The sequence below is a fragment of the Sparus aurata genome, chromosome 10 (assembly GCF_900880675.1).
Source record: "Sparus aurata chromosome 10, fSpaAur1.1, whole genome shotgun sequence".
NCBI lineage: Eukaryota > Metazoa > Chordata > Actinopteri > Spariformes > Sparidae > Sparus > Sparus aurata.
Window position 1 is genome coordinate 13,142,645 of NC_044196.1, and position 24,780 is coordinate 13,167,424.

At 44.9% G+C, this 24,780-nt stretch overlaps 1 protein-coding gene across 1 annotated transcript; it reads left to right on the forward strand.

The window, feature by feature from the left end:
- Positions 1 to 1,086: 1,086 nt before the first annotated feature.
- irs4b (insulin receptor substrate 4b) lies at positions 1,087 to 22,841 on the forward strand. Its single transcript, XM_030430865.1, has 2 exons — positions 1,087 to 5,670; positions 17,174 to 22,841. Exons 1-2 carry the CDS (start codon positions 1,446 to 1,448, stop codon positions 17,176 to 17,178), a joined length of 4,230 nt encoding a protein of 1,409 aa, XP_030286725.1. The 5' UTR covers positions 1,087 to 1,445; the 3' UTR covers positions 17,179 to 22,841.
- Positions 22,842 to 24,780: the final 1,939 nt, after the last annotated feature.

The following is a 24,780-nucleotide window of genomic DNA, read 5'->3' on the forward strand; positions in this document are numbered from 1 at the left end:
GCAGTGCGTTGAAACTGGCAATATGTAAAGCTAATTTTAACAGTTTAATAGCATTTTAATCAATTACAATGCTTTTTTATTAGCTGCTCATTCTGCAAAAATATTATTTAGCAATATTATTTTTGTCTGTAGTTGAGAATGAAGATTACAGCTAACAGAAACCCTTCAATTGATTGACTGCTATTGATAATGCATTAGACTTTTTATTGTTAAAAGAAAAGTAACTAACACTCTGAGTGGCATTTGAGATGACTTTGTACTTAATATTATTTAATATAACATATACATTTAAGTAGAAAATGTATCTCTACATAATGATAATATAATATAACATATACATTCAAGTATAACATGTTTCTTAATGTAAATCATATATTATATAATGTAACATATACATTTAAGTAAAAAGAAAATGTATCTCCAGATAATGATTTTACAATATAACATACACATTTAAGCATAAAATGTATCTCTACATAATGATTATATAATATAAGATATACAGTCAAGTATAACATGTTTCAAATGTAAATCACATATAATATGATGTAACATAAGTAAAAAGAAATGTTTCTCCAGATAATGATTTTATAATATAACATATACATTTAAGTAAAAAGAAAATGTATTTCCAGATAACGATTCTATACCATATAAAATATACATTTAAGTATAAAATGTATCTCCGGATAATGATTTATATAACACAAATCCGATCAAGGTGTAAAATAATATCTACAACTTGACCCAAGACTAAAATGTGCTCTCAGAGACAAGGGGAAGACTCTGGTTGGCTCTTTGCTCGTCTACAGAACTGAGATCAGCCGGCGCCAGCCTCTAAACAGCGGCTGGAGATGCTAACAACTGGCTCTGGATCAGCCCTAAAAAGTCACCGCCTATTTTTAACTTCAATAAAACTCCCCGCGACGCGATTGGTCCGAGCTATTGACGCAAGGCACTAATATCCCACAGCGATTGGTTTGGACTCCTGTCAAGAAACGTCACTCAAAATGACGGGCCAATCGGCGGCCGCGCTCGCGTCTTTGTTCCTCCCGTCGGGCCGGTGACGCAGAGGGTCATGTGTTGTTTGTGCTCTGGCCCGTAGAGATGTGTACAGGAGGAGAAGGGAACGGATTGCTAACCGAGCTAGCCGGATCCTCCCGATTATAGAAACAACTGGCGAACGTGGTCATGTTGCACACGGTGGGCTTCATTTCGTGAAGAAAGCTCGCGTTGGAGCACGAGCACCCGCTGTTTTACCGGGCGAAGGGACTTGTTTTTTAACGGAATAACGACGCCGGTCCGCGAGGATTGCAAATCTGAGCCGCGCGAGTCAACGTTAGCTGGCCTAGCCGGACTCGGGAGCTCGTCTCCCAAAACAAGAATGGGGTCTAGGTCCACTCGGATTAGCTTGCTAGTAAAGTGACCTTTGATTGTGTTCTCTGATGGCAAATTTCACGAATTACCAGGAAGGCAAGGCAGCGATGTTGATGGTGGAGACGCAGCAGAGGGACGTGGGGACGAAATCCGCGGCCGCCACCGCGAACGGAGACGGCTCGGTCGGGGAACCCCCTTCCCCGTTAATTAATATCGGTGGCGGCGGCGGAGGAGGAGGCGGCTCTCGCTTCCATCAACATTTACCGCCCTCCAACCACCTCCACCATCAACAGCACCTCAGCCACCACCACCCGCCAAAGGATCAACAACAGCAGCACCATCACTACCAGCTCGCCCCGCAGCAGCAGCAGCATCTTCCCGGGGAGAACATCGCAGAGTCCCCGGGCAGGAAAGCCTCCTCCTCGTCTCTCAGCCAGGTACACGCCGCCGAGGACTCCGCCGCTTCCTCCTCCTCCGCCGCCGCCGCCGCTAGCGGCAGCAGCAGCAGCAGCCATGTATACGCGGCTGTGAGCGTCGCTAACCCCTCGGACGTTGTGGATGATATACGCAAATGTGGTTATTTACGAAAGCAGAAACACGGACACAAGAGGTTCTTCGTGCTCCGGGCGGCCAGCCACCTCGGGCCGAGCCGCCTGGAGTACTACGACAGCGAGAAGAAATTCAGGAACAGCCTGCGCTCTGCTGCCGCGGCCGCCGCCAGCGGTGGAGCGGTCGCCCCTTCTCCCCCGAAAAGGGTTATTTACCTCTACCAGTGCTTCACGGTAAACAAAAGGGCGGATTCCAAAAACAAACACCTCATTGCCCTTTATACTAAGGACGAGTACTTTGCCATTGTGGCCGAGAACGAGCAGGAGCAAGAGGACTGGTACGTGGCTGTCAGCGAGCTGATGAGTGAGGGCAAAAAAGGGCACTTGGATTCAGATGATCTGGATGATGGGTACGGTACAGTCACCCCCGGTACTGTGTTCAAAGAGGTGTGGCAGGTGAATGTGAAGCCTAAAGGACTGGGTCAAACTAAAAACCTCACAGGTGTTTACCGGCTTTGCCTCTCAACTAAAACCATTCACCTCGTTAAGCTGAACTCTGAAACCCCCTGTGTCAACCTCCAGCTGATGAATATCAGGCGCTGTGGACACTCGGAAAGCTTTTTCTTCATCGAGGTGGGTCGCTCCTCCTCCATCGGGCCGGGAGAGATCTGGATGCAGGTGGATGATTCGGTCGTGGCCCAGAACATGCACGAGACCATCTTGGAGACGATGAAAGCCCTGAAGGCTTTTGCAGAGTTTCGGCCCAGGAGTAAGAGCCAGTCGTCGGGCTCCAACCCTATGCCGTTCATCACAACACGGCGCCACCTGGGCAACCTGCCACCGAGCCAGACAGGACTGCAGCGGCGGTCGAGGACAGAGTCGGTTGTTGGCACGCCGCCGTCAAGTAAGAGCTCTGGGGCGAGTGGTTACCGCTTCAGGACATCCAGTGAGGGCGAGGGGACGATGAACCGGCCGTTCCGCTCAGCTACAGGAAGTCTGGTTCACCTTAATTCTGCACGTGCCCATCACGGCCGCCATGAAGGCGGTGGCAGCAGCAGCGGAAGTGGCGTTGCCACAGGAAATGCCGGCACGAGCACCGGCAGCGGACGCTACGTCAGAGCCATCCCGGGGTCGGCGTCCACCTACCACGCCCGCTCTGCCTCGCTGCCAGTCTCCCACTTCCCCTCCACCACCAGCCCGGTGAGCGTCTCCTCCAGCAGCGGCCACGGCTCAGTCTCCGACACGCTCACCCGCCCATCGAGCGCCTCGATATGCGGCTCTCCGTCTGACGGCGGCTTCAACTCATCAGATGAGTACGGCTCCAGTCCAGGTGATTTCCGGTACTTCCGGGTGCGGAGTAACACGCCCGACTCCCTCGGCAACACGCCACCAATCAGAGAAGAGAACTGTCTGAACGATTACATGGCCATGGGCTGGAACCGGGAGGTGTTCGGCGCTGGCTCTGGAAACAACAGCGGAGGCGACACGCCGCGAGATGAGAGCACGTCCACAACAGAGGATGAGCGCTTGTCTACATCATCTTCATCATCACTGAGGAGGAGGACTCACTCTTTCTCCAGACCAGCCGGCGGTGCAACCGGCGGTTCTGGAGTGGCGGTTTACCAGAAAATGACCCAGACCAACTTCTCATTGGAAGAGGGGTCAGATATCGTGTTGCCGTTCGGTAGTGGGCTGCTCCGCGGCGGCCCGTCATCCTCCTCTTCCTCCCTCCGCTCTGACTACAGCTCCTGCTCCGAGCACAGCCAGCAGAGCCGTCCCTCCACGCTCTCCCGGACGGAGGCCGGTGGCGAGCGCCCGCCCCTTTCCTCCTCCTCCTCTGCCAAGGAAGACAGCGGCTACATGCCTATGATGTGCGGCGTGGCCGCGTCGCCACGGGACACTCCTCCCGACTACATGCCTATGCAACCCAGCTCTTACACCCATCCCATCTCCCACTCTCCTCAGTTTCACAGTCCAGCTTTAGGTCCCCGTTCAGCCCACCATCAGCTCCAGCTCCAGCCTCAATCCTCCACAGACTCCCACGGCTACATGATGATGCTCCCAGGGGGCAGCGGCAGCTCCCCGTCTCCTGGTCAGGCCTCCCCCAGCCCTCACAGTAGCTCCAGCACGGCAGGTGCCAGTGGGGGTGACAGCATAGCGGAGAGGCCAGAGAATGGAGAATATATGGACATGTCATACAGCAGCAGCGGGGGGCGCAAGCTCTCAAATGAAGGGAGCGGTGGGTATTACACCCCTGGCACACCCGAGAATACCCCCAAATCTTACAGCCCTTATTTCTCCCTCCCTCGCTCCTACAAGGCCCCCACCAGAGAGAGGGATGAGAAGGAGTATGGGGAGTATGTTCCCATGAGTTCTCCTGCCAAGCCAGTATATTCATCAGTTGCCACAGCTTCCATGTCAACCCCAGAGAAGAGGGCCGGAGGAGGAAGTAGCACCTCCACTCCTTCTCACCCACCACCGCCTTACGGAGCCCACCATACGACCGCAGCGATGGCTGACCGCCGCGTGGTGAGGCCCAACCGCCTCCCTTTAGGCCGAAGAAGTTTCCACGGCCCGCTGCGTGTTAGTGAGCCCTCCACAGCGTCTGCAGGCACCTCCACCTCAGTCCCTGCCACTGTCAGCTCCTCTGAAGGGCCTTCCAGCCCCGGAGAGTACATTAACATTGAGTTCGGGGATCATTACCCCCACCAACAACAGCCCCCCGCCTACCCTCTCTCTGCCCAAGACGAAGCGCCTTCCCTGGGGTCCAGCGACCACCGTCGCTCCCCTCCCCAGCCCCAAACTCACCAGGACTATATGAGTGTGGAGGTCGGGGCGGACCCGCAGGACAGCGCTGGGTGTCTGGGTAAAAACCAGTCCCCCAGACCCAGCCTTGTTGCCCCCTGGAACCCACCCAGCTACATCCGACCCCTGGCTAGCAATCCTGGGGCGCTAGCCTCCCCTGGAGTCCCTGCCGGAGGTCACTGGCGGTCAAAGGGGGACGACTACACGGACATGACCTTTAACCTCAGCAGAGGTGAGAGGACGCAAACGAGCCCCACCGCCATGCTGCAGCATCTCTGTGTGATGGAGGGACACTACGGCCACGCTCCCCCCGCCTCCTCCTCATCCATTTCCCCGCCCCTCCCTCCGTCGAGCCCGGGCAGGGCGCCGACACAGCAGCAGGAACCCAAGGTGGTTCGGGCCGACCCGCAAGGCAGGAGGAGACACAGCTCTGAGACGTTCTCCTCCACCTCCTCCTCTAATTCAACTCCCTCCGGAGGAGGCCTCGGCTCCTCATCCTCAGCCGCCCACCCCACGCTGGTCAACCCCACGGCCCCCAACGGATCTTACCAAACGGAGGGTCAGGCTTCCAGATGGTCCAGCTCGGCATCTTTTGACAGCGTGTGGGTGTCCTTGGAGGGTTCAGGGGACTCGCCTGCTCACCACGCTCCAGTAAGATCTCAAGAAATGGGCGCTTCAGGCTCATCTTCCTCCTCCTCGGGGGCTGGAGCGGGCAGAATGTGCAGGAACATGTCTGTGGGCTACCAGAACGGCCTGAACTACATTGCCTTGGAGCTGAGGGAGGACGGGAGTAATATGGGAGCCGTGACGTCGGGAGCCGGTAGCAGCAACGGGAGCTCGGCGGCAGTGGCGGCGGCGGGGACGGTGCCTCTGCTGGAGAACGGAGCCTATGCCAGTATAGACTTCACCAAATCAGATGGAGTCACCACGACAACCAAGGGTGAGTAAACGCACACGCCAAACGACGTTTGCCTCCTCTGACAGCTCGTTCGAAGGCTCTTCCCTACTTTCAAACTCAAACTCTGTTGTTAAATCTTCCATTCTGGAGTTTACACAGCCACAGCAGCCAGCCTACATACACAAAAACACAGTTTCTCGCTTTCCGCGTTTGAGCTTTCATGTGTGAGTAAAAGAGAGCAAGTGTTGAGGATATTTTTTCCTCGCTGAAATCCAAAATAACCCTAAGTGCCGTATGCTATTATTAGTCGCATTATATCAATTTGCAGCTCCTCTAGTGAGTCTATTTTGGATCAGGTCTGTGTGATCTTGACAAGGCTGCGTTCAGGCGCTTTGAGCAGCCAGACGTTGTCTTTGAAGGCATCTGTCCAGGGAACTGAAGTCTGGGCTGTAACAGGAAGTGGCAGCAATATGCGGTTCATCTTGAGGTCTGCGTGTGTGTTGTGTGCAGGCAGACGGGTAGACAATTAGCTCGCTGAATGAACCGAGGTTTATCTGAGGTCAAGTGCGGACTGAATCACCCAAAAAAAGCACCGACTTCCTGTCTTTGTAGCCGGTGGTGTCTCTCTCTCTCTCTCTCTGTGCCTGTCTGTGCACGTGCCGCTGTTTTTCTTTGTGTCAGCATGTGTGCGCCGAGCGTACCAACGCGTGGGTGTTTGTGTGTTTCGCAGCCTTTTGTCTGCTGTTAGGCTGTCACTTGAGACACTTTTCTACATCTTTGAAAAAATATATCCGTGTGTACAAAACACGGCGGAGTGCAGTGCCAGCCGGAGCGGTTAGCATGATGGCAAAACACATTAAGGTGCAGTAATCTGGCTGTGGTTTACAGCGCTTGTTCTGGTGCTGGAAGTCTCTTAAACACTTTAATTTTTACGGGGTGTTTTCAAGGTCGGATTCTGGATTGAGTACATGAAACTGTAACTACATGGCTACATGTTTTGGAAGTCAGTTTGTAGGGACACTTTTGAAAACATCAATCTTTTCTGTGTTTTCCTTATTTTCCACCCTTAAGTGAAACACCATTTTGGTTGTTTGTAGCACAAATCATCTGATTTAATATAATGAAGTGAACTAATCATTTGAAGTTGGATTGTACATGCATAAGAGATTCACCAACGTGTTTTTTTTCAGGGGCACATGCCGATTATTGGCAGTAAACAGCCCTCTCCACTTTGTTTACATGATAAGTGTGGTTACTCTGTAGGTTCAGATTCTTCACACAGGTGAAGTACGCTGCATCAGAGCAAAAGTAGCACATTTTTAGATGAATTTAACAAAAAAAAACACAGAAAATGATAATCGTTCAGGATGATCCCTGATACGTCTTTACCACAGATCTAAATCACTTAGATCAACAAGTCTGACTGACAAATTATCAACTATTTAACCTGTTTACTGTCTTTCAGTCATTAATCAAATCTTCTTCTGACTGCAAAGGACATGTGTGACGAGGGCCTGCTTAAGTTGATTGATACCCTCGCTAGCTGACGAGTTTAAACGTCAGAGAAATTTAGGAGATGACTCCATAAATACTGTTGTGAGTTATCTTGTTGATCGGGCTGATAATGGACGTCGTTCCTATTGACGGACACCTCATCGGGCATTATCGCTGACGCAGACCATATCTCATAATAGTATGTTGTTCCTGTAGTAGTACAGTAGGTGTACGTGATGTTTTTACACAGAGGCGCTCTGACACAGCACGGCGCTCGGTTACTTAACGTTGAGACCAGACGCGGATGTGTGCGTCAGCGCTGATGTTCGGTCTGCAGTCGGGGTCGTAGACGTGCTCGGGGGACGAATAAAGAGTCGGTCTTTCACTTCCTCTTTGATCGTCTCCTCGTCTCTTTCACCCACTCGTCCTCTCTTATATTCATCTCCTCCCCGCTTTTCCCCCTCGCTTCCTCCCCGAATCACCGTTTTACTGTGTCGCTTTGTGTGTGTGTGTGTGTGTGTGTGTGTGTGCGTGCGCGCGCATGAGCATGAGTCAGGATTCTCTGCGAGCGCCGACTGACTCATTTGTTTACCGTGGTGCCGAGCGGAGATGAAAGAGCGTGTGTGCATGTGTGTGTGTGTGTGTGTGGTAATTGTGTGCTCGCTCGCACAGGAGATCAACTGGCACTCAAAGCGCTCAAGCACATCCCATTGTGCGTGTTTGTGTTTGTCCGTCTGTCTGTGTGTACTTTTGTTTTTAGTCGCTGCCAGCAGGTTCATTAAGTGTGTGTGTGTGTGTGTGTTGATACAGTTCAAGGCAACGTTCAGAAATGTTAATCCGTGCCCACACACACACACACGATCAGTCTTCGTGTGTGTGTGTGTTTACAGTTCATGCGTCTAGGTAGGTGTGTGTGCGTGTGTTTGTACGTGCTGAGTCATGGCAGGCAGGCCTTTGATGTGGCGCCGTAATTGCGGCGGCAGCGTGTCAAGGCACACAGCGGACCTGAGAGGAAACGCATCATCATCACTCAGGAATGCACTTCCTCTCAGCTGCGGTGTTGAACTGATACAGGCACACCTGGATCCTTGACCCAGAGGGGAGGAGGAAGGGGGGGGGAGGGCGGGAGACGCTCGGCCCAGCTGTCAAGGAGGTTCTGTGTGGAGTCATGAGGCGCTGCTATAAATATTGAATAAAACACAGATTCGGTGTGTTTACATCAGCCGCGGTTAAGGGATAGACGGACTTCCTGAGACTGGGGGTCGAAAAGATAACATAAGCAATAACGGACTTCGGCTTTGAAGAGGTAAAGTCAGATAAATTGAAGTCGACACTAAGGATTAGACGCTGCAAACAAACGTTTAGATTGTTTTATGGATCACTTTGTACGTGGTTTGTAGTCCGGGTGGTGCCGGGATGCCTCAGGAGTGAGTCCTGAGAACCTAGAGACAAGCTGGCATTTTTGGACATCTGGTTCCCTCGTCTCAAAATCAGTGGCTTTTTTTTTTTTTTTTTTTTATGAATGGGTTTATGGTCAGATGCCTGAAAGAAAGACTGTGGTTAACACACGGTTAAGAGGTTTTTACTGTGACATGAAATACATCCGCTAATGCGCCACGTTTAAGTTATGAATGCTCAACATTTCTTCAAAAAAATAAAAAAGGACGGTTGTCAGCAAAAGACTCATCCATAGAAACTCAATATTTTCCATGATTATCTCGGTCATAATTAGTTTACAGAAACAACAATCTGTTTTATTTTAACGGGCTGACTTCATTTGCTAACCCTTCTAACTCAAACTTTACAACTAGTTTAGCGTAGTGAGGAGCTTACAGTCTCTTCTTTAGTTAGTTTATAGCCCAACATTAGCTTTTCACTTCTGCTGATTGCATCGACCCTTCAAAAATTGTTAACTGGTGTTCGTTTGATTGTGATTTATGTCTGAACAACATGACTGAAGTATCATGAAAGAGTTTATTTTCAAGTCTAATTTCAAGAACAAATGGCCTTTTAGTCAGGGGAGTCAGGGCGATACTAACTTCCTCGTTTGTGGGACGCCAACCCGGAAGTTGGTATCGGCCTGGTTCCCCAAAACAAACCTGTCAAAATGTGTACAATAATATTAATGAGTCAAGACAATCCTGTTTGGATATTGCATTGTTACAGCAGCAGAGGGGGAAAGCAAAATGGAGATAAGTATGAATAAAAACAATAAATAAGTAATAAAAGCAGGACACGTTAAGAAATGAACTGTTTTGTTTCAGAATAAAAAAGGATTTTATGTTGATTTTGTGTAATGATTCCCTGAAACAGGAAGTCAATGAATTGACAAGTTGATCAACAAAATACGGATTGTCAACAATTTTGGATTAACTGTTAAAATGTAAGATATTGATCAAGAAAATGCTAAACATTTGCTCCTTTTCACGCTTCTCAAAGTGTCACAACTGGCTGATATTTCTTTTGTGTCATTGTAAATTATATATCTTTGTTTTTTGAGGCATCTAGTTTCAAAGTAAGTGACAGATTGTTGCTTTAAAGACGTGTTGCTGTCAGGTGAGCTGCAGGTGGTTGTTGGTTTTAAACCGGTGGATGTTAATGTTTTGTTTGTAGAGTGTTTGACGAGCGCCGTGCCTCGACTCTCCCTCTGCCGCTGGCCTTTCTTATCATAAAGACGAGCAGACAGTGACTCAGACTGTGATGTCTGCTTTGTGTTTTTTCCCGTCAACACATGGCAACTTGTGTCGGTGCCAGAGCACTCTCTCTTACTCTCATCGCTCTCGCAGACCTGCTTTTGTTTTCAGGGCGATAAAAGAGATTTCATGTATAACGAACACCTCCGGTTATAAGTCCAAACTCAGGATAATGCACCTTTTGTTTTTTTGGGTCAACATGAGACTATTTATCTTCTCAGATTGATAAAGATGTATGTCATACGTGTTGCCTTTTCCTGGGTTTGCTTTACAGTAAAATGTAGTTTTAAAGGAACGACTTTGCCACCCAGTCCCAGCAATTACTAAGTGCTGTTAAAGAGATTTCAAAATCTGAAATAAATGTTGTGTATCGCCATATTACCTGAAAATACCGCAGTATTAATTTAACGGCATGTCTTCCAGCTGTAGTAGTAGTCTACTTACTTTTTTGTGTTGAAGTGTTTGTCTGGTTTGAGCTTCTGAAATGTGAAGATCTGATGTTTTTCTCTGCTTCAAATCAGTGTGAGTTTAATATTTCGGGGGCTTATTGTATGTTTTGGTAAGGCAAAATGCGCAGTTTTAAGTCTAAATTTGATCTATCGACATTTTAAAGACCAAAAGATTATTAAGTAGTACTGCAACTAATGATTATTTTCATTATCAAGTATTTTAAAAGGTTAATAGATGAGTTGTTTAGTGTATAAAATGTCAAAAAATTGTGTTCTTGTTTCAATTTGTCCAACCCACAGTCCAAAACTCAACAGCTCTTAATTGACTGTCTTAAATGACGAAGAAAAGCAGCAAAATAATCACATTTAAGAAGCTGAAACCAGCAAGTGTTTGACTGTTTTCACTTGAATGATGATCAGAATGTTTCCGGGTGACTTTGACTTATCGGTCAGTCGACTAATCGTGTCAGCTCTGGCTAACCATCGTATCACGGCGAATATCTCCAATTTAAAAAGGCTTTAAAGGTTGTCAATGCAGGCTTATCTTTTAGGTAAAAAAAGATTAAAGCTTCTTTAACGTTTAAGCGGGTAAAGACAGGCGGATTATATGAGCGAGCCCACCCTCAGTCTCTCGTGGTCAGGTGGATCTAAGCGGGCGGAGGGTTAACGCCGGGTCAGGGGAGGAAGTTGCACAGTTTAACGGTTCAGACGGGAGTTTCTTAAACGTTAGTGACAGCGGTGGGAACCTGCCCTTTTCCCCCTCGGCCTCCCCCGTGGCCCGACCCAGTGGATATGTGGTAAAAGGTTAGGCAGAGTGTGAGGCGGGCGGGGGTAAAGATGTGGGAGAAGATGGTACGAGGCTGCCCTTTTCCTCTCTCGTTCCCACCTCCGCGGCCAGGCCCGTCTATATTTACAGGTCTATTTCCAGACTGACATGAATTTATGGGGCCGGTCCGAGGCATGCTCGTAACAGGACCCCCCCTCCCCCGCCTTTTTTCGCTCTGTGTGTGTGTGTGTTGCGTGTAGAGCTTCCTCTCTTAAATAGACTCGTATATATTCCCACAGATGTTAGAATTATTAACCATCATGTGTGCACACAAAGCGATTTTGATGCGGAGCAGCCATCCGGACTGTCACCGCAGAGTATTTGCGGCCCTCTAAAAGCCTCGCGGACGTTGAGTTTTTTTTTTTCTTCCCTGCGACGCGTCCGTTTAGCGAATAAATATTCTTAAAATAACCGATGAGCACCTTAATTCAAAGCGCTGACATGCTGGATGTGCCGTTAGCATGGGTGGGCCGCACCGAGAAGCATGGGAATCTATAAACCCGGGCAGTGTTGGTGTCCGTTGAGCTAAACAGGGAATTGATCCCCTAACCCCGGACGTGTTGGCGCCAGCGGGGTTCCCATTGGTCAATGACTTCCTGGAGTGTTACAGAATTTCAGGAGGCGTTTCCCAGAGGGTCAGATTTCAGTTTAGAGACGCAGCGTGTGATCGGTTTTCTGCTTCTCCAGGAAGTTTGAGATATTTGGTGACATGGAAAATGAATCTGCTGCTATCCCGATAATTTCATCACGCAAAAGTTAATCCTTTATTTTTCGTTTCCGCTTCGAAATTGTTTGGATTTTGCAGATTTTCTTCATCTCATGTGATGGTAAACTTTAAATGTTTGGGATTAAGACTGTTATTGGACAAATTAAATCATTTGAAGGCTTCAGGAAATTATGAGTGTAAGACTATTAAATCATTAATCAAGACAATAAAAATAATCTTTATTTGTAGTCCCACTTTGCAGGAACATATTGGAGAGTACAGGGTCTTAAAACTAAAGGTTTTACATGTTGGGAATGTGCTTGATTTCTAATACACACCTTGGTTTTCAAAATAATCTGGTATTTCATAGACGGAAGTAAAACTGTTTTTTAAAACTACAATTAGAGTACGTAAAAGTGCTTCAACTTTTCCTGTGAAAAGCTTTAAAAACCCTGAAAGAAAGTATCTGATATTAATGTATCACAAGTGATTTCGTGGCAATAAATGTACTTCAATCAAAATAGTTTAAAAAAAAACTAGTAAAAGAGAAATATACATGTTTATACGTATGTTTACTGTATATTATCGGTCAATCATTTATCAGCTGGGCCAGTTATTAAATCGTAATCAGAATTTTCTTTTATTATTGGAATATGTGTTTTTTTTTCTTATACAACCGCTGATAAACTAATAAAATTGATATAATAATGATGCAGCATGCAGTCTGCAGAGTAACTCGTGACTTATCAAATAAATGTAGTGGAGTAAAAGTCAAAAGTGTAGAATTTGAATAAATGTACCTCGTTACATTATTTATCATCCAAGTTATTTTCTTTATTTTTTGGTTCTGCATCTTAATTGTGAGGCTTTTTGCAGATTTTCTTGATTTCATGTGGTAGTCAACTCATTGTTGTCGGGTCATTTGAAGTCATTTGAATAAAGGAAAAAGTAGAAAGCGTTAATTAGAAAGAACTTTCTTGGATTTTCGATCAGCTCCTTCTCAGTTTTAACAAACTGATGCTGAAGTAGAGAAGTGAGTTCTTTCAAGTCGTGCAAATCAAATGAAGTCACCGAGCTCTTTGGGAGCGACGGCTTGAGCTCCTCACATCCTTCAGTGCTTACTTGAGGGGAAATGTTGTGTCTCATCAGTAATGAATGGACCTAAACACTGTCAGCAGTTGCGGTCTGACCGCCGCACCAGTTTTTAGCCCCCCCCCCCTCGAGTGTCGATTTCACCGGTGGTCCTGAACGTTACTCAATCACCGAGGCTCCTGTTGCTCTCAAACACGCAGCGACTCTTATTTCTTCTTTATGTCTTCACTTCCATCATGTTTCCCTCTTTCAACTTTTTTTTACCCGCCTTTACCTTTTTGATTGCCGCTCACGGCGACCTTTCCTTTTGATCCGCAGCTTGAACTTTTTTCTACTCCACTACTTGTAAGACGTATAGATGAAATCATACACATTATATAACTTTAGATTCGTCAAACAGAAAAAAATCCATAAATCCATCATCTATATCTAAAAAACAGCCCGACATATATAAACTTTTTAAAGCTGTTAACAACCGTCGAATCAGATCTGGGAGCTGTTTTTTCGTCGGCCCGATACATTTTTCGCCCCTCGATATGCCCTCATAAGGCCGCCGCCGCCGCCCCAGCTGTCACGCGAAGCCTGTGTCAGGTCATCACGTTACGCTCTCTGTTCACTCCCATGATGCCTTTCATCTGTTGTCCCAGCTGGGTGAATGGGGTTTAGGGACAGAGAGAGAGAGAGAGTGAAAGAGCGAGGGATGGGCGGCGGGTCGGCGAGGGCATAGAGAGAGAGAGGGAGAGAGAGAGAGACGGTCACGGCTCTGAACACCTGCCTGTGTTGCAACGACACAACAAGCTGTTAGCTAATGCAGGTGTTTGGCGGACTTTGTTTTTATAACCCGATTTTGTGGCAAGTGTGTGTGTGTGTGTGTGTTTATTGAGGTCAGCTCGGGTCAGCCCGGCTCGTGTCCTCACAGCATTGTTTTGATCCGAGACCTCAGGCGACTCTCTCTTTCTCTCTCTCGCTCTCTCTCTCTCTTTTTCTTTCTTTTTTTTTTGTTTATCTCCGTCCGTTTTTTATGCAACATATTCAACGTACATGTGCAACGTGCAACTGTAAATCCACTCTGGTGCTTCAAAATAAAAGCATCTTAGTGATCCGCCAATTGAAAGAACGAACATGAACTCAGCTGGTTAACGATGGAAAAAAATACCAACTTAAGACTAAATTATTGTACATAATAGTCGCCCTGCATCATGACCAAGAAAGTCAATACTTGAGCGTTTCTTTGGCAGTATTTCTGATTCAAACCCAATGCTGACAGGGACTCTGACAACCTTAACGAGGGGAAAGGAGTCGGTTACTTTACTGAGAAGTTGAGGTGTGCGTCATGTCGCCTGCAGCTCCTTCTCTTCATTATAAAACTGCTCCTTGACGCACTTAGAATTGATCAACAGATGACAAAATGACGTTGTTTTGCTCTGTAGATGCATTTTTGATGAACGATGCCGGAAAATGCTAAACTCAGTGAACACGTAGCACTTCCTGTGACCAGCCGAGTTTGTAAGACAACTTATCAACTGGGGCTTCAACAGTTAAACTCTTTAAACTAATTCAGAAATGTTCTATGTTGGCTCCTCTCACACAATGTCCTGTCAACTCTATCTGATTGGTAACACATCACAGCTAATAGCCTGTAAACACTGAATAATCTGCAAAGTATTAAATAAATGTAGTGGAGAGAAAGTTTAAAGTAGCTAAAACATTTACTGTACAAAATCATGTTTTTGTTCCACATATTGAGTATTTTCTGATGTTTTAATCAGATTTATTTAGCTTTTTTCCATCTTCTTATAGTAGAGAATTAAATGTATGTGATTATATTTCATTGCCATCTTATTTATTTCTCCTTTTTCACTATATTATCAACACTTTTAGTTTTGTCTCACTATGAACTTGTCAGCCAGCTGTGAAACACCTGGAACTTCACTAACCTGTACGAAAGGTCGCATACTAATAAAGTTTGATTGATTGATTGAATGGTGAGAACCGTAAAAAATCAGAAAGTGGAGGCCGATGTTGTCGAAGGCGCTCGGAACAGTTCCACCTGTTTTCTCTCAGGCGTCGTCGGGTTTTTTTTTTTTTTCCCTCGAGTAAATATTGAATTTTGTTTTTCGGCCTGAGTTTTATTTTGGCGGAGGACTCGTGTCTTTATACAGAAGCGGGAGGAGTCGCTCCCTCTCTTCCCCACGCCTTGTTTGGGTTGCCAGGTCTGTTTGTGTGCTCGGCGTCCTCCCTCAGCTTCTGGAGTGTTTACAGATGTCCTACACCTCTTTGTCTCTGGCTGTAATTTGGTCGTGTTTCAGGCTGTTGCTCCTCTCCTCTGCGTGCTCTCCGTCGCTCCGTCCGTTCATCCATCCCTCCATCCCTGTGGCTAACAAACAGAGGAGCAGCATTCCAGCAGTGCCCCCTGTCAAAGCATCTGTATTGTGGCGTGCTGCTCACATTGTTGTGTCAGACAAAGCCTCGCTCTCAGTGGAATAACCCAGCTGGACGGCGGCCATCGCCAGGGTCATTTGGGGCCGCCAGGCCGCACCAAAACAGCCGACCTGACAGCCCCGGCTCTCCGGCCACGATAGCGGGCCAGGAAACAAACTTTTATATGTGTGTTTGTGTGTCTGCTGGCAGCGCGCTGCATCCAAAGTCCACCAGCCACGCTCACTTATTTACCAGACAAACACATTTTTTTATGATACAGCAGGAAGTCTGAGCCACGATCGACATGCTAAACTCACCGCAGGGAGAAAAATGCTCTTAATTTTTACTGATTATATAATCTGCACTGGAATCTGTGGATCGTTCGCCTCATCACAGCCTCTTTTTATACCACCGCTGTGGTGAAATGAGCTTAATAAACCAGCTGGTTTTTGTGTATATCACAGTAAACTTGCTTTAACGGTGTCGTCATTTGTTTCTTCTCGAAAGTATCAACAGATTTCCCCTGAACCCCCCCCCCCCCCCCCCGCCTTAAATCTGGGAGAAGTAAACTCCTGCACTCCTCTGCAGAGAAGCAGGCAGATTCCAGTCAGAATTAGTCAGCAGCACTTTGGCTCCAAAATGTCCAAAAACAACTAATATTGTGAGTCCAAAACCGCTGTCAGTGAACCAGCCACATTCCACGTTCTTTCTGTGTGGGTTTCTTTTTTTTTTTTTTTTTTTTTCCATCAGCCGCAGAAGCTGTCAGTGAATTTTTTTTTGGTGTCTATGAAATATGAGAAACAGTGGAGCTGACTTCTCAAAATCCCTTTTTTTTTTTTTTTTTTTTTTTAAATCTGACCTGAAGTGACCTTAACCAAACATACTCCCTTTATTATCACGTCACGTTAAAGAAAACAGGAAATCAGCACAGTGTGGGAGATAAAATGTTGAACATTTTTGCTTGAAAGATTTCTGTTGTGCGAACTCGGCGATCAAAATAGTTGTCGACACATTTTTCTGTCGGAACTTTGTGTATGTGGAGGGAAAGACTGACCTCCTAAATGTATCCTGTCTACTTAACTTACCAACCTAAACTTAGTCAGACAGATTCAGTTAATTAGCAGTCAAACATTATTAACTAACGGTGCTGATTCGCCATTGTTCCACTACCACATCTGGATTTCTAAAGATCAACAGATCAGTTGTTTTATGCTCCGATGACTGTCAATTACAGTTTTAAAATCTGCTTTTTTTTTTTTACAACAACAGCTTGACTTCCATATCTTTTTGCAGGTTAGGGGTAGACAAGTTCAAGTAATATTCACCAAAGTTATGATTCAAGAGTTCAACAAAAAAAAATACCAGCCTTCAATAATTCAACGACGACCGAGACCCACTTGGAAATCGATGACTGGAACTGAAAGCTTGTCTCAGTTTTCGATCCTGACACCCCTGTTATCGACTCACATTGGTTTAACCCAAACATGTCAACTTCCCATCTAACATGACAGTCAACATATCATCTATCAGATTTGTATTACAGTCATGTGTTTGTTGATCTGGTGACAAAGCGATGTCGTCATTTTACAGTTTGTTTATAAGTTTTATTTAAGGATGAGTTCACCTTTTTTGTTGTACCAAAAGTCCTGAGACCTAAAACTTGATTTGACAAGCTGTGATTTACACTCCTTTTACTGTATCTGCTAAGCTAACAGCTAGCACCTCATCTGACGTGTGTTCACAAGTTTGACATGTCTTAAGGGTGAAAATAATGTTTTTGACTATATTGTAAACAATGATTGTGTGTTTTTAAGATGGCTGTCGTACTTAAGATCTCTGTTTTCTCTCTGATTTCCTCCCTCAGACTGAGCAACGTGACGACAGAGTTCCCCCACCCTCCTCCTCGTCCTCCTCCTCCTCCTCCTCATCTCTCTGCTCGGGGCACTTGACTCTGCCTGTGACCTTTTGGCCTCTCCCCCGCCCGGCGACCTCTGACCTCTTAACACCCAGACTGAGAAGAAGCCGCCTCCCTTCTGGATGCAGAAAAACAACAACAACAACAACAACAACATCATCACCACAGATGACAGAAAACGCTTGCAGTTTTTTTTAAATTTCTAAATGTATTTCATCTTTTATTTTTTGTGTTTTATATGCATATCTCGTCCTGTTTTTTTTTGTTTTTTTTTAAATCATTTCCCCCTCTCACAGTCGATGCTGCCAGTGTGCGCTGCTTTTTGTTTTTTACCCCTCATGTTTGATGGGGGCGTCAACAGAACCCTCGATGGTCTTATTATTATTATTATTACTATTATTATTACCCGATGGTTCTGCTTCTCCATACGGTATTAAAAAAGGGAGGCTGGAATATAAGAAAAGGCATTATGGTACAGACTTGGACACTTTTACGTTGAACTTAAAATATTAACCTTTTATTTTTATTCTAATTGTTTTTTTTACCCCATGTGTAATCCATCCTCAATACGGTACCGTACAGAACAGAAACGGAAAATGTTTATTTTTTTGAACGAGTTACCCCCTTGAATGGTACGATCCATTTCAGAGTCGATAAGTGGCATTGCACGAGCGCCGTGATTGTTCCTGTACTTTTTTAAAATATGGTACTGCGCCAGTATGGGGTTTATCCTTAAAAAAAACCTTGAAGCATTACTCTCCTCATATCCTGTAGCACATATTATTTATTTGTCGCGATAGGTTACAAGTAGTCCGGTACATTTCTGTGTTTTGTGGCGGTACGCAGCAGGGCGGTGGGAAACGACGCAGGCCAACAATCGAATGCTGGAAAGATTTATTCTGTTTGATGACTGTCTCCTCTGCAAGCCGCTGCTGCATCAAACTGAACAGTTTAAAGGGATAGTTCAACAAAGCTAACGAGAGCTCATGTTGATCCAACGAATACGACACCACAGCTGGCTAGCTTAGCGTAGCGCAAAGAATGGAAGCGATGGGGAAACATCTAGCCTCACTCCGTCCAGAGTTTAGGTTCCGACAGAGTCAGGCTAGCTGTTTCCCTCTGTTTCAAGTCTTTATGCTAAGCTACGCTAACACGGCTGCTGGCTGTAACTACATAACGTACAGCCTGAGTGGTATTGAACGTCTTAGTAAAAGAAGCCTTTTCCCCTGAAAATGGTGGCACTATTCCTTTAAGAAAAACATCAGTGATTAATGAAAGTAGCTGGCAGATGTTTTGAACTCAGCTGCTACGGCCGACCAACAGTTCAGGTTGTTTTCCCGCCCTGCTGCTCGGTTATGATTTACAGTTGTTTCGCCCGAGGAAACAAAAAAGCGCAGGTGCTTTAGTTTTGTTTTATTCTTGTCCACACTTTCAGTTTTTCTTTTTTTTCTTTTTTTTTTTTTACCTCAGACAGGAAATAATTCGTTGACTGTTGACATTAAAGGTCTAACTTCTTCTATCAGTGGCTCAAACATTTCCAAAGAGGTTTACATTGCTACCAGCTGCTAAAGGTGCAGTACGTAAGAAAAAGGTTGCTGAAGTTCTTGAAAGACGATGTAACGGGAGTACAGTAGAGGTCCGACGTTACGTTAAAGACGTCTATGTATTGTGTTACGGAGATTGGAGCCCGACAGATGCTCGATTTTTTGGGGTCGATATTGATATTTGGAAGTTGCCAGCGATCCCTCAAACACTGGCGTCAAAGATGGATGCAATCGAGGCAGAATATCTTTGAAATATTAGCCAGTAAAATTCACTAACTTATCGGATCTAACAGAGATTTCTGCGGATGTTATCATGCTAACAGCTAGCTTCTGGCTGTCCTGTATTGTGCTACCACTTTAGGCTGTAAGAGGCGATAGACTGATGTTATAGCTTAAGCTTCTGCAGGCCAGTTAGCAGCGGTAACTCCGATGTTGCGCTGCCCCCTGTTGGTTTGGAGTATAAGAACGACAGGTGGCCATTTCTTACATATTGCACCTCTTTTTAATGTTTCATCAACCATTCGTAACTGACAACTGGCTCGATTTAGAACGTGTACGACAACAGTTCAGGTTAGCGAGGGCGAGTCGCACCAACACACACACACACACACACACACACACACACACAATGCTGTGAACAGTAAAATAAAAAGCACAAAGTACAGACGCTGACACTTGGATGCAATCACGTGAATTTATCTTGCAAATCAGTCGTATGCTGTTCGGCAGCGGCATGTTTCCACATACGCACACACACACATACCCGTAGGTCATGAAGACGAGGGTCACCGGCATGTGACGCACACACACACACACACAGTAGTCATCAGGCCCTATTTAGGCGAGGGTAACTCCTGCGTGCCCCCCAAATTCAGCTCATTGTCAGCGTCTCTCGGTGACATCCAGGATTTCTCTCACACACACACACACACACACGCATGCTGGGGCGTTCGTCATTGGCGCCGAGTGACGTAAAGAGGTTTCCAGTAACCGGAGCTGCAGCCCCAGGTGCAGCACGCTGGTCATACTTGCCCTGTTACAACTCTCACACGCATTCGCATATATGCACACACACGTTGGGACAGGCAGCGAACACCCACATCAATCACAGCTCTCTCTCACACACACACACACACACACACTTTAACAGACTGATACGCCCTTATTTAGCATTTCTACTCGCGCTACTCTCCCATGACTGGAGCCCACACAGCTGCTTTCATAGAGAGAAATGTGCTGAAACACAAAGACTGACAGCTAACGTAGGCCACAGAATTGTTCAGTGTTTGCCCTCGGTGAGATTTTCCTCTGTCGTGTTTCCATCAGCCCACTTCTTTTTTTAATTTGTGTGGACGGATGAAGGCCTGTCACTCTCCGCCGCGCTTCTGTGTGGGACGCATCATTGTCACGCTTTTTAGGGCCTCCCCCTCCCGCGCAGCAGGGATGCTGAGGTGTCTTTAAATAGTTTGTTCGTGTCTGGTTTAGGCGGGTTTTTTATATTTTGTTTAAATAATCTCAAAATGGCCGCCTACGTGATGCAGTGAACTTCACACATCTGATACTCCCATGCAAACTTGGAGGATTGGCATTGAAGTCGTAAATATCTCGGCTAGATGACTGTGTGGTGCCACATGATTGGTTTAAGGAGAAATCCAGGATAAGGTTTACATTAAATGACCTAAAGAGTGATTATTTTTCAGTTTAAAGCAACAAAAGTTGACTTTTAGTCGACATTTGTTGACTTGTAGTCGGTGGAAGAGATCCATCGCCAACGATTGACCCAACAAAGAGCTGCCGTTCCCCTAAAAGTCACATGTTGCTGTTTTAAATTCGTTACAAATAACTCGTGGCGTGTTATTGGTTGATGTAAATGCAAATATCGTAGCATGTGCACCAAACAAAGCTGTCTATAAAACCGATTTAAGGGCCACGTCTCAATTTGTTTTAGCTTTTTTTAATCCAAAAATAGGAGATTAAAACTGAGCCGCAAACTAGTACGTCACAATTTCCAAGAACCCAATGTGATCTTTTAAAAGAGCCTTCTGTCTAATTAACAGTCAAAAACCCAAAGATAATCAATTTACAATCATATAAAACCATGAAAACTTGATGATTATTGGCTCGAATGTCTAATCCAGCTTTGCTATAATGACTAGATATGTGGAGTTTTGCTGCATCGAGGTAATTCAGAGTGCGTCTTCAATTAATCAGAGGTATTTCATCATTTCATCGAGACTGAAGAATTCATTTTAATCGCCACAGAGTCCAAAATATCTCAATAACCTCTCAATTTCCCTCGTTCCAGCCCCGATAATGCCAAAAACGACACGTTTGCGCGTCACGTAAGGAGGATAAGAGCGACCTTGGAGGTTGGCGCTCACAAAGTCGGTACAGAAATCCTCCTCCAGTCAGCAGATCCATGTTTTAATGGTCTCGTCTAAGATAAAAAAAAATCCTCAAAATGCTGTTTTAACATTTTTAAGCCTGTGACGTGTCTTAATGTACATTCTGAACAATTTGAGATCTTTCCCTTTGTCCCCCTTTTGAGCGAACAAATAATTAAATAGAATATTTTGGCGAGAACGTTGTTTTAGTTTCTTTGTCTTTTCACTCTGCTACAGCAACGCGTTTTGCTTTTGATTTGAACGCTACGGCAAAAAAATAAATAAAAAGTTAGAGCCTAGATTCTGGAGGGGAGGGGTTTTATTATTGTTTTATTTTGGCAGAATTCCCCCTTTAATTTATTTGACGTTTCAAACAAACGGATCTATGTCGTTCACGTCCGATCGCCTTCGTGTTTCGATCCCTTTCTCGTCACGACTGAATTAATTTACACAGAATCTGTGTTTTATTCTGGCAACAACTCGACCTCAGAGCTGTCCTCCATGTTACTGATCATGATGTTGAAAATCAGCTGTTTCTTTTGTTTTTTTTTGAGTTTTTTTCTTGTTTGGGGGAGAAAATGAGAAAGAAATGAGACCTTACGTAATATATATATATATATATATATTATATGAATATATATAATCCTCGCAGAGAAGACTTAGGGTACTGCATCATTATGCAAAACTTCTGTTTTCCTTTTTTCTTCTAATCTTTTTTTTCTTTGGTTTATTTTGTATTCTAGTTTACAGAGGGGGAAAATAATCATCTTATTTTTTTGTTTGTTTCTCGGTTGTTTTGTTGTTATCGGGGCGACCTTGTTTCTCTGAGAACGGGGAAAAAAAGCGATACAAGGGGTAGTATTTTTTTTAAGAGTACATAGGCATTTTGCAGTTATTTGTATAAAGAAATGGGTTACAACCTCTGCCTAATGTTTATTTTTTTGTAACTATATTACAGTTTATTTGCTGCTGTGTAGTACAGTTAATGGTTTGGGGGAGGGGGGGATAATTGCTGTCGATGGCGACCGCGACGATGAATTCGACGACGTTCATCGCTCCTGCTATCAGGGTCCGCGAGGGTCCGTTTGTCTTTTCTCCCGAATCCTTACGGAGGATTTTCGGCGGAGGAGGAGGAGGAGGAGGAGGAGGGAGGGCGAGGGCCAGATCCCCGCTCTCCATCCTGCTACCTGTGTTCTTAGTTTCCGAGTTGAATGCTGTTGTTTATTAGCTTTACAGGAAAGAGAAAGAGTTGGGGGGAGGGGGGGAGAGGAAAAAAAAAAAATACTGTGGAGGTGTGTATCCTTCGTATGTGCATTATTTTTCAGCGACGTACGTCCTATATACGAAAAAGAATGGAAAAAAAGAGTTTAGAGAGAAAAAAAAAGACGAAGAAGAAGAAACCTGTGGTTGGAAAAATGGAAAAATCCTCCTTCTGTAAATACGGAAAAACTCAAGTTGTCGCTTTTTTCATGTTATGATCGGCGCCTCAGCAGGTGCCCGCCCCCCTTTTTTTTTGTTTTTGTTTTATTTCCTTCTTTCTTTCTCTCTTTTTTTGTTTTTTTCCTCGTGGAGGGAAAAGGGGGGTAGGAGGGGTACTCAGAGGCGATTTGAGCATCGGCATAGTGTTTATATTTATCAAAACTTTTTTGCTTTCGATAGAGCTATTGCAATAAAAATGTGTTCATGTAACCACTGTGGTCTCGGCTGTCTTTTATTGTTTTTTCTGTCTCCGCAACTTTTCAACTTTTCCTCCAATCGGAGAGCTCTGAAGTCACCAGAAGACAAAACCTCCAGTGTCCACGTACCAGAAGATGTTTCCACAAGTTGAAAAAAGTCCCTCCAATCATCTGAAAACATGTTTTTTTTATGTTTTAAGGAACGTGTGATTTCTTCTGCAGGTTGGGAAATGTTCCTGATAAAAATCCTTTCAAAACACCACTGATTATGTGCGCTGACGTCAGCGAACTTGTTCCAAAACACTGAAATTTGCTTTAACAACCTCAAGACCGGATAACCAGAGTTTTCCTCTTGTGCCTGAACGAGACTCATCGCTCTCCAGGAACAAAATGTGTTGTATGGATAGAAACTGGAGAGACATGTAGACAGGAACATAAACTTTGCTCTGATTGCGGACGACCAGATAAAATGGCATGTTGTTAATTAAAACAAAAGTTTTTTTATCCAGCATATGGTTGCAAATCTCAAACCACATACATTGCAGTCGGATGCTCCCTTTTTTTCTGAGTTCGGAAGTTCATAGAGGATATTTTTTCAAACTAATCGATTTCACTCTACATGGAGAGCAGGCAGCGTTGATTAAAGTACCCCAAAGTAAGACTGTGTCATAGAAATAAACATATATTTAGCTTTTTTCAAATAAATTAGTATGTAGCTGAAGTTATAAAAATAAATGTTGTCAGAAGCAAGTTATTCACATGTACGTACCTCAAAATTGTTACAATTACAATACAATACTCGAGTAAATAAACCTAGTTACATTCCTTCACTTACAGCAACAAATGTTTACAAGCTAATACGATGTTAAAAATAATGTTTCAATGCAATACGAAAATTATAACATGTTCTTACCGTCAACCAAACATTTACTTGATTCCAAAGAAACTATCAACATTAGTGAGCAACGTGTTACGTAACGTTAGCATGTCAGTAGCTACAGCACTAGCATGCAACGTTTAGCTCATTCTCAGGCTCACAGCAGCTTTAAAGTAAAGTTTGGCGCTTTTAAGCGGTTAGATTAGCACAAAGGCTGGAAATGAGGGAAGCATTAGCCTCGTTCCCTTACGACCTTCTGAAGATGACTTATTAACACACAGTCATGTAAGAGGGCAGATTGTTACTTCCTGTCTTATTGTTTGTTGCGTAACCTTGTTAGATTTGTGTCATCAAAACAAAAGCTGTATTTCTAACAGCTGTAACAAGTCCACGAGTCAGCGGCCACATTTTTAAATATCCTGTTTCATTTAATTAGACGTAAACGTGGAGGAACTGACTCCATGTTATGTCAAACACTTCTGAGAGGACATCTGTGTTCCTGATTGAAGACTGAACACATGACATCAGACATGTTGTTTTCCTTGATAATCATTCAAAGTGTTTTACTGGGGTCGATGTGAACCTTCGGCCTTTGATACCTGTAGAAAAGACGAGTGTCGACGTGACTACAGGCGCTCATTTCCTCATTCCTGAAAGCTTTTTTCTGCAGATGAGCAGTTTTTTTTTTTTGTTGTCGGGGCCGATGACAGACGGTGTTTATCCAGCCCAGGTGACCGAAGTCCAAACTGTCAAAACAATCCAAAGTTCACTTCGGTCATGAGAGGCGGTCAGCTGAGGAGGAGAGTCTCGATCCACCGCAGGCTGCCTGGGTTTCTAACTTGTATTTCAATAAATGAGTTGTTCTGGTGTTGTTATTGAAAGATCTACCGCCAAGAAAGTTCATCTAGTGGTCAAACTCAAGGGTCCTAATCAACGTCCCACTTCTGAGGTTATCAGACTCATATATTAGGAATAATAAATCAAGTCTTTGCTGTGAAAGCCCTTCATAATATATGACTCTCTGCCCTCTGACTGCACCCTGATAGCCCCTTAGAAAACTCCTCTGACGACATCT

Coding starts and splice junctions, on each gene's coding strand:
- irs4b (XM_030430865.1), top strand. CDS start 1,446: ATGGCAAATTTCACGAATTACCAGGAAGGCAAGGCAGCGATGTTGATG.